General features: G+C 40.1%; 1 protein-coding gene and 1 pseudogene across 16 annotated transcripts in view; one reads left to right on the plus strand and one right to left on the minus strand.

The window, feature by feature from the left end:
• MKLN1 (muskelin 1, intracellular mediator containing kelch motifs) overlaps positions 1-10,725 on the plus strand; it is a 309,377-nt gene that overhangs the window by 192,613 nt on the left and 106,039 nt on the right. For all 16 annotated transcript variants that reach the window (XR_001362873.1, XM_014542908.1, XM_014542906.1 and 13 more), the window contains 2 exons: positions 3,820-3,962; positions 6,404-6,492. Coding sequence is in view for 15 of the 16 variants with exons in the window: in XM_014542908.1 (XP_014398394.1) it covers positions 3,820-3,962; positions 6,404-6,492 (232 nt within the window). In the remaining variant the exon portion in view is untranslated. The remainder of the gene's footprint in view (positions 1-3,819; positions 3,963-6,403; positions 6,493-10,725) is intronic.
• On the minus strand, positions 191-723 carry LOC102260145 (annotated as a pseudogene).

The following is a 10,725-nucleotide window of genomic DNA, read 5'->3' on the forward strand; positions in this document are numbered from 1 at the left end:
TGACCGTTTGCTGACCGGAGAGCAGCCGCCGCCAGCATGGGCTCCGCCACCAGCATGGGCTCCGCCGCGAGCATCCACATTTCCGAGACCCAGACCGTGTACCTGGGCGCCTGGCTCCGTCCGGAGCCCAAAGCCTTGGCCACTACCAGCGGCGCCCTCCCCGCGGACCACCCCCAGCAGCGCGACTCAAAGAGAAATCTGGTGTTTAATGGGCACATTCCAGCACCGGGCCTGGAATCGAAGCAGCAGGGACGGGTAGGTGACCCCACGGAGCCTCAAATGGCGAAGAGGATGAGGAAGGCGACCATCAAACAGAAGAGCCCCATGTCCTCAGGGCAAAGCCCAGAATGGCATAGGAGAAGAGCTGCTGCTTGAGAGACGGGTTCCTGGCATAGCCAATGATCAAACTGCCAAACACTGTTCCAATTCCGGCCCCTGAACCAGCCACACCCACTGTGGCAGCCCCAGCACCAATAAACTTGGCCGCTGTGTCAATGTCCCGGGAGACAACACTGGTTTGGAACTCCCGTCTGGCCACCTGGAGTGGGGAGCTGCTGTAGGAAGGCTGTTCCGATGGGATCTCTGGCCTACTCAGGAAGGAGGCAGACGCAGGCCTGATTAGACCCCTGGTGCAGCAGCGGATCAGAGCCGGAGGGATGAGCACTGCCCCGGTGGTCTGCATCTTTCCCCTCTCCCAGCTTTAGCTCTAGGTTTCAGAGCTCCCCCACCCACAAGTTGTGTACTCTTAATAAGTATTAAATAAAAAAAATGGTTCATGGTCAAATAAAAAAAAAGAAGGAAAAATAAAAAACATGAACAATAAAAAGGCAATAAATACATATCCATCAAGAATTGAATCTAAAACTCAAAATAAATGAACAAGAATTTGTCATACATTTATTCTTGGCTGGAACGTGGCTAGGGAGAACTGGCTTGAGAATGGAGGTTGGGTTAGCCAACCAACAGTGTCAACCAGAGTCCGATTGGCTGATGTGTAATCTCAGCTCTGTCATTTATTAGCTGTGTAACTATAGTCAAGTTATTTAGCCTTTCCAAGCCGCAGTTTCTTCATCTGTGAAATGAGGATGAAGAGGATAATTGTTGTTATTAAAATACTACTCCTGTTCCTCCTCCTACTAAAATGAGATAATGCATGTTAAAATCTGAACAGTGTGACAGACAAGAGACTTACTGCTCACAAAGTATTAGCTCTGATCTTATCTTTCATGTCATCACCAGCTTCATTCTTTTATTTTTTAGAGATGAAATTCACACAGCCTAAAATTAATCATTTTAAAGGGTACAATTCAGTAGTATTTAGTATAGTCACAGTGTTGTACAACTATCACTTCTATCTAGTTCCAAAATATTTTCATCATCCCATAAAGAAATCTAGTATCAATTAAGCACTCTTCTTTTCCCCTTAACCCAGCTCCTGGCAACCACTAATCTCCTTTCTACCTTAATGGATGTAACTGTTCTGAATATTTTATGGAAATGGTACCATACAATATATGACCTTTGTGTTTTACTTGTTTCACTTAGCATGTTTTTGAGGTGTAGCCACATTGTAGCACATATCAGTACTCTATTCCTTTTTATGACTGAATAATAGAAACATTCCCTTTTGTTCATCCACTTATCAGTTGTTGGACATTTGGGTTGTTTGCATTTTTTGGCCATTGTGAATAGTGCTGCTCTTAGCATTTATGTACAAGAGTTTGTTTGGATAGCTTTTTCACTTTATATATATGTAAAAGTAGAAATCCTGGGCCATATAGTATTTAATTATATATTTAACTTTTTTGAGGAGCTGCCAAACTATATTCTACATTGTCTGCACTGTTTTACATTCCCACCAGCAGTGTATGAGTTACAGTTTTTTTCAACTACACTGATGCTTACTATTTTATTTTTGTAATAGAGGCCAGGTACACGAAATTCGTGCACTCAGGGTGGAGGGGTCCCTCAGCCCGGATTGTGAGAGGGTGCAGGCCAGGCCGAGAGACCCCACCGGGGCATGATCGGGGCTGGGGAGGGATGCCGGAAGTTGGCCAGCTTGGGAGGGCTCCAGGGTGTGTCTGGTCCATCTTGCTCAGTCCCGATCAGCCGGACCCCAGCAGCAAGCTAACCTACCAGTCGGAGCATCGGTGATCAGTGCACGTCAGAGCGATTGGTCAACGAGTTGACTGTCTGCCCCCTGGTGGTCAGCGCACTTCATAGCGAGCGGTTGAATGGCCTTAGCATATCATTAGCATATTATGCTTTGATTGGCTGTATGGCCAACCAGACACTTAGCATATTAGGCTTTTATGATATAGGATTATCCTAGTGGGTGTGAAGTTTTATTGCATTGTGGTTTTGATTTGCATTTTCCTGAGGACTAATGAACATTTTTTAACTTGTCCATTGGCCATTTGTTTATTTTCTTTGGTCAAAGTGTTATTGAGGTCCTTTGCCCATTTTTAAATTCAGTTTTCTATCTTTTTGTTGTTGGGCTGTAAGAATTCTGTATATATTCTAGATATTAAACCCTTATAAGATGTATTATTTGCAAATATTTCTATTCTGTAGGTTGTCTTCCCGATTTCTTAATAATGTCCTTTGATACACAAAACTTTAATTTTGATGAAGTCTCTATATATTTTGTTGCTTGAACTTTTGGTGTCAATATCTAAGAATTCATTGTCAAATTTTAAGTCATGGAGATTTACTCATATTTTCATCTTAGAACTTTATGGTTTTAGCTCTTACATTTAGATCTTTGATCTTAGAGGAGCCATTTGGATTAATTTGATTCATTTTGAGTTAATTTTTCTATATGGAATGAAGTAGGACCACCAACTTCATTCTGATCACCTTTATCACCTATATTACCCATTGATATGAACCATGAAGCCACTACAGCATGATGAGTTGTTTTTCTTTATAGCTTTTTCCCCATGTATTCAGTCAGTGGTAGTTTCCTTTTTAATTTTTACTAGAGGCTCCTCGGCCTGGCCTGCAGGGCTTAGGCTAAAAAAGGCTCTCTGACATCCCCTGAGGGGTCCCTGATTGAGAGAGGGCGATTCTCGAGTGACACACCCCGGAATCGGGCTCCCTCCTCTCTGGTTCTGGGTGTGTCACCCGAGGACCACAGCTGCCAAGTCACCGCAGCTCTGCAGCTCCTGTGTTGAGCATCTGCCCCCTTGTGGTCATTGAGCATCATAGCTACCAATTGGATGGTTGCTTAGGCTTTTATATATATAGATATTTGAAAGTATTCTGCATAATGTAAAATGTGTTTCCTAATTAACTGATAAAATAATCTCATTTTAGTCTGTGTATAATAGAAAAATGTGAGCTACATTAGACATATTTATAGTAGGTCTGGGTGTTTTAATTTATAAAATTTGCAGGAGTGATTAGTAAATCTGTTTGTTTCTAGGTTTAAAATTTTATCACTGATTTTGAACACTGAATTTGCTATTATAGTCGATCAGAATGTAATTGTTATTTTTGCATTCTAATATTGTTTTATTTGGTTATTCATAGTCTGTTATATCTTTTCTTGAATGGTACTTCTTGATTATAAGTTGTCTACTAGTCCTTTTTTCCTCCATCTGCAGATGTATTTTCCGGGGGAAAAGTGGTATGTTATGGTAGCCTATATAAGGCTATTGCATACAATTCTTTAGCATTAAAATAAAAATCTACCCGTGCAGGATGGACAGAATAGACCTTATACGTACTTCCCTTATCTGTCCCAAATTTTAACTTTTAAAGTTGTCTCTTTCTTTTAAAAAGAGGAGGATATAATTTGGTCATTCCTTTTTTTAGTACTTGGTTCTGAAGCTTGAAAGGCCTGCTATAGTCCAGAATATCACATTTGGAAAATATGAGAAAACGCATGTCTGTAATTTGAAGAAATTTAAAGTCTTTGGTGGAATGAATGAAGAAAATATGACAGAGCTATTGTCCAGGTGAGTTATGATTATGGGGTGGAAGTCGTTGTCTTCTAAACAAGGTGCAGTCTTAGTTTAGTCTTTTTATATCTAAATCTGCATGGTTTGATTTTTCTTTCAAGGGAGGAAAGAATATTTCCACTATTCTATTTCTAGTGACTTATTTTAGTGTTATGGCTTGAGTTAGCTTTTTTATAAAAAAAATAAATAAATAAAAACCCACCAGATTCTAGTTAATGTTATTGGAGAATTGCATGGGTGGATTCCTCCAATGTTAGTGGGAGTGGGATTCTTATGATATCTTGAGAAAAGGAGTTTTTTAAGACTCCTATGGGAAAATGAGATTTGGTAGAAAGGCTTATTTACATGAAATTACATCCCTCAGTTTCCAAAGTCCCATTTCCCTTAAACCAGTCCTGGAAAAGTTGCAGGTGGAGCTTCAGCAGAGCTAGAAGCAAAGCCAGTGTCCATAGTTTCTGTTCCATGGTGAAGTTGAATCGGGCACAGCACCAGGCTAATTTTAGTCCATCAGTCCATTGTGTGTGGGGTCCACATGGCTGTGGGCCATGTGGGCTAATGCAGGGGAGCTTGCTCCCTGCAACACGAGAGTTAGAAGTGCAAGAGGGAACTCCCTTTGTTCAGGATTTTAAATATTAAATCTTCCGGTGCTTGCAGTGGCTATGCCTATTCTAGCCCATGGTCTGTTCTCAGATATGGCTGACAGGTAAGCACCTTTCGACGTCACCCAGATCTTACTGGGCATGAGTCTGTTGTCCAGTCCCTTCCCCCAGTGACCTGTGGGGAACAGACCTGGAGAGTGTTCAACTGCAGTTTCCTGGCAAAGCTGTACAAATGGCATTCCTGTGTTATTTAGACTTCCCTTTGCTCCTTTTCTGTTAATTGATTAATAACTGGGTTAATTATAACGGAATCAGTTAATATTGTTACCAAACAAGAAAGCATAAAATTTTGTCTTTTTCTACTTATTTTTAAAATATATTTTATTGATTTTTTACAGAGAGGAAGGGAAAGGGATAGAGAGTTAGAAACATCAATGAGAGAGAAACATCGATCAGCTGCCTCCTGCACACCCCCTATTGGGGATGTGCCTGCAACCAAGGTACATGCCTTTGACTGGAATCGAACCTGGGACCCTTGAGTCCGTAGGCTGACACTCTATCCACTGAGCCAAACCGGCTAGGGCTTTCTACTTATTTTTTATTCTTATTTTTGGACTGTAATGACTTTAGAAATATTTTCAACTTTAATCAAATCTTTGCTATAATCTTTGCTATAAAAAATGTAGATTCTTTGTATGGATGCATGGAACAGAATAACAGATCTCAGTGCTGGAATGGGGAGTGAGAGGGGACAGGAAGAGATTAACCAAAGAACATACATGCATATATGCATAGTGCATAGACGTAGACAATAGCATGGGGAAGACCTGCGGTGGGGTGGGGTTGGAGGGAGGGGGGCAAAAGGGGAGAAAATGGGAGACATCTGTAATACTGTCAGTAATAAAAAATAAAAATATATAGGTTTTATACAAAACATTAATATTGGTTGCCCTATCCAGAAGTAATATTCTGGGAATTTAAATTGGAGACTAAAAAGAGAAAAAGTATCTGACTGAACCTGGCACAGTGCCTACCACTTGGAAAGAGCTCAGTAAATTTGAGTTTTAACAACATAGACCTCTAGGAATGAAAGGGTTAATTTACCTCATAGATAATGAAAAATCAAATAGCCAGTGGAATGGACAAATAAAACAATGAGGTTTTAGAATATATTTGTGACATGGTATGTCCCATTAGCACAATAGATTATATAAGTAAATATTACATTAGTACTGATTACATTAATACTAATTACATTACATTAATTAAATATCTGAATTCTTTGACAAATTTTGGCCCTGTTTAAATAAGATAGGAGGTTAGAGAGCAACCAAATGACTTGTGTGCATGCATATTAGTATAACCTATGGACACAGACACTAGGGCAGTGGGGGCTTGCCCGGGGTGGGAATGGCTCGGGGGGAGGGTCAATTGGGGAAAAAGGAGACATATGTAAAACTATAGACAATAAGTAAAAAAAGAGAAAATAAATAAATAATGATAAGATATGAGGGTGAATTGTTTTTGTTTTTTTTTTCTTACTGCTTGAATATTTTGTTATATTCAGTTATACATTAAGGATGTAGGTCATCACAGATTTCCATTTTTTAAATGAATATTGAACATTTTTCACTAGCCCTCATAATTAAGAGAATACCGTAATAATGCAGATGATATGAATGTAGAAGTTTTGACCTATATTCTCATGTTCAACCACTTCTTTGGTCATATATTTTAGCATTGTTTTAACCTTAAAATCTGGGGGTGGTACTAATCTGAGTTTTAGTGCAGTTACTAAATTATGAAGTCAGATTTGGCAATCTTTTTTTTTTTCCACAGTGGCTTAAAGAATGATTATAACAAAGAAACATTCACCTTGAAGCATAAAATTGATGAACAGATGTTTCCTTGTCGATTCATCAAAATAGGTAAGGTTTTTAGCATTCTGAAGTATAAATAAATTCATAATACCATAATACGCCTGGCTGAATCCTGTGAGCCCCGGTTTTTTTAAATTAAACTTTTATGGAAACATTGCCACACAGGTTGTTCACATAATGTCTATGTCTGCTTTTGCACCACCAAGGTAAAAGTTCAGTAGTTGCAAGAGACCACATAGCCCACAAAGCCCCAAGTGTTTCAGACTTTGTAAGAAAAGTTTTCTGACCCTTACTTTGTAACTCTATAACTGACAATTATTTGAAATGGAACCATTTCTAATTATTTTCTCATTTGAAAGTTTATTAGAAGATTTTATGAGATACAGTGATTTGATTGCCTTGGTTGTTTTATTGAAGATTTATCAGTTCTAAAGCTATAACATTTTACAATCAAATACTGATGAATTTCTTACGGCAGTTTATTATATTCTCTATTCTGTTCTTTTGTATTTCATTGTCTTAGTGAAATGTTGCTCAAACACATAAAACTAATTTCATGACCTTACATAATAAATTGCAGAGTATTGTTTGAAAAGTACTACTTAAGGCATGTATTTATTTACCAAGTGTTTTAGCTTGAGAAAATACTTATAATGCCTCCTCAAAATTAATATTTTTAGGGTTATTTTATTTTTCTTTAAGATTTATTATTTAGAAGGTAGAAAAGTTAAGGACTGGAATATTTTAATTTCTATCTATATTGTATACCTTTGGAAATATGGTAAAGTTGAGATTAAAGTGAATCAGACTCCTCAGAGAAGAATAATGAAAGCCAGAATCCCATGTTTTGATTTGGAAGATAACTTCCTCTTTTGGAACAAGCAGTATACTTCATACTCATTCTTTACTATTCTATCAGAAGTTAGCCTGTTTATTTCATTAAGTCAGATAGTACTGTTGTGCAAAAAGAATATCTGAGGTCTTAATGAAGATTACCTATAGAGGGAAAACTTTTTTAAATAGTTGGGCTGTCCAGTGTATTGTGGGGTTTTTTTTTGTAATTATAGTTTCAGTTATAATAAATAATTATAAATAAAAACCTGTGTCCTGTGAGAATTTATGAACAAGCAAAGTTTTTTGTTTTTTTTTAAATAAATTTAACTCTTGGTTGTCTCTTCTTTTGTTAATGGATAATTCTTTTCTCAGCATGTAGACCACCCAGTTTTTACACGAAATTGAACATTTTTAAGTATAAAAATATCTATGATGTTAATACCTTCAGCAAATTTGACATATGAGGTTTTGAAGCTTGTTGTCAATACAACAAAATAGCATACATATCAAATCACATATATATATCAACATATGTGTAACTCCATCTATTGAAAAAAATCCGCATTATTAACCAGTACACCTAGTAGACAAGAGTTTTCCAAGTGATACTACCAAAGTATGTTGTGCCACAGATATGTTTCATTGTGTTGAGAAGTTGGCCCCCTGCCCCCTATTCCTGGAGTAGTTGAGCCTGCAACCTAGGACCTACACTTGTGCCTTTAAAATATTGTCATTTTCTCCTCATGCTATTATGAAAAAGGATGAGAAGCACTGATTCTGATTATATCTCTGTCTGATTATCTCATGGGAAAAAACTGGTGGTTGGATCCTAGGATACAAACTTTTAGCCTTGGGAATGTGTGTTAGGAGTTTCTATCTTTTTATTTGAGGTGGGAGCAAAGGCATTATTCATTGGAGAACATGTGTGCTTCATTGGAGAATGTGTGCTTATAGCTCCAATTCACATTTAGATTTCTGATATATAATACATAGTATGTCTAATATGCATTATTAGTGTTGTTAATACCACCAAAAATTATTGGTAAAATTGGAAGTGGGAGGACTTCATTCTGTTAATTCTGTATATATCTCTTCAGTCTTAAACATTAACTGCAGTTGACCCTTGTACAACATGAGTTTGAACTGTGTGGGTCCACTTATATGCAGAACTTTTTCAGTACACTGTATAGACTTGTCCCTTCATATCTGTGTTTCACATCCTCGGACTTAACCCAAATTCAGATCAAAAACCAGATTTTCTATCCAGGGCTGCGAATCCACAGATGCAGAAGGCTGGCTCATACATTATTCTACGCCATTTTACATAAGGGACTTGAGTATCTGCCAACGTGGCTTTTAGGAGGGCATCCTAGAACCATTCCCCTGTGGATGCTGAGGGACAACTGGGTTTTGGGGGTCAAAAGTTATACATGGATTTTTAACTGTGTATGGGCCAGTACCTCAGCCTTCATATTGTTAAAGAGTCAACTGTATATATTTTTTTAATCCTCACCCAACGATATGTTTTTATTATTATTACTAGAGGCCCAGTGCACAAAAATTTGTGCACTTGGGCAGGGGGCGGGTCCCTCAGCCCGGCCTGTGCTCTCTAGCAGTCTCGGACCCCTTGGGGGATGTCCACCTGCTGGCTTAGGCGCGCTCCCTGGGGGGATCAGGCCTAAGCTGGCAGTCAGACATTCCTCTGGCAGCCCGGGAGCCCTCGGGGGATGTCCACTTGCCAGCGGGGAGCAGGCCTAAGCTGCAGTCGGACATCCTTAGCGTTGCTGAGGAGGCAGGAGAGGCTCCCACCACCACTGCTGTGCTGGCAGCCGTCAGCCTGGCTTGTGGCTAAGCAGAGCTCCCCCTGTGGAAGCGTACTGACCACCAGGGGGCAGTTCCTGCATTGAGCGTCTGCCCCCTGGTGGTCAGTGTGTGTCATAGTGACCAGTCATTCCCAGTCCTTCTGCTATTAGGGTCAATTTGCATATTACCCTTTTATTATATAGGATAGAGGCCTGGTGCACAGGTGGGGGCCGGCTGGTTTGCCCTGAAGGGTGTCCCAGATCAGGGTGGGGGTCCCGCTGGGGTGCCTGGCCAGCCTGGGTGAGGAGCTGATTGCTGTTTTCAGGCTGGCCATGCCCCCTGGCGACCCAAGCTACCAGCTTCTCCTTTTTTCCTTTTTTTCTCTTTTTTTCTGGGATTTATTTCTATAATTGAAACTTTATAGCCTTGAGCAGAACCCAAGGCTGTGGGAGCATACTGACCACCAGGGGCAGCTCCTGTGTGCAACATCTGCCCCCCTGGTGGTCAGTGTGCATCATAGTGACTGGTCGACTGGTTGTTCGGTCGTAACAGTCACTTAGGCTTTTATATATATATAGATAGCTCCTATTATTTAACCATTCTTTTATTCATAGAATGAACTCTACAATGGTTACAATGAAAACCTGGTAGTACTTTTTGCAACTTAAATTTTTTTTTATTTAATATGTCCTTATAGTTGAGATTAGCCATAGATTTTATTTCTTTTAGATTTGTTTTCAGGATTGTGCCACTTTGATAAGTAATTGAACTTTCAGTCTCTTTCTGATATATTTTAAATTACATCATAATTTTCTGTTTCTTGTGGGTATGGTAGAATTTGCCTAAATCATCTAGCCCTGACCCTGTTTTTTGGGGGATATGTAAATCACCACTTTGATGTTATCTTACTATCTATAAATATAAAAGCCTAAGCGACTGGCTGACCAGATGACCGTTTGACTGTCCGACTGGTAGCTATGATGCACACTGACCACTAGGGGACAGACGCTCAATGCAAGAGCTGCCAAGCTGCAGTGACTTGGCAGCTGTGGTTCTTGGGTGACACACCCGGAACCAGAGCCGAGGGAGCCCGATTCCAGGGTGCATCACCTGAGAACCGCCCTTTCTCAATATGAGACCCCTCAGTGGATGTCGGAGAGCCAGTTTTGGCCCTATCCCCGCAGGCCAGGCCAAGGGATCCCACGGGTGCACGAATGCACCGGCCCTCTAGTCTATCCTATCTAATAAAAGAGAAACATGGTAATTAGCTGTAACTTCACTACCCTTCCCTTTGGCTAATCAGGGCGATATGCAAATTAACTGCCAGCCAAGATGGCGGCCGGCAGCCAGGCAACTGAAGTGAACATGAGGCTTGCTTGCTTCAGTGACGAAGGAAGCCAACGTTCCCCGCCTGCCTTGCCGGCCACTGAGCTGCTCTCTAAGAAACATTGTTGCAAATATAGAAGCTAAACAAAACCCCAGAAACCTGCTTTCAGTCAGCCGGGATCTCAGAGCTGGAGTCGCAACAAAGTTTCAAATACAGAAGGTAAACAAAGCCCAGAAACCTGCTTTCAGCAGCCGAGGTCTCACAGCTAAAGCCGGCTCTCAGCTCCAGTGACAGCCATAGAAGGTAAATAAATCCCA

This window comes from Myotis brandtii, unplaced genomic scaffold, assembly GCF_000412655.1.
Source record: "Myotis brandtii unplaced genomic scaffold, ASM41265v1 scaffold1086, whole genome shotgun sequence".
Taxonomy (NCBI): Eukaryota; Metazoa; Chordata; class Mammalia; order Chiroptera; family Vespertilionidae; genus Myotis; species Myotis brandtii.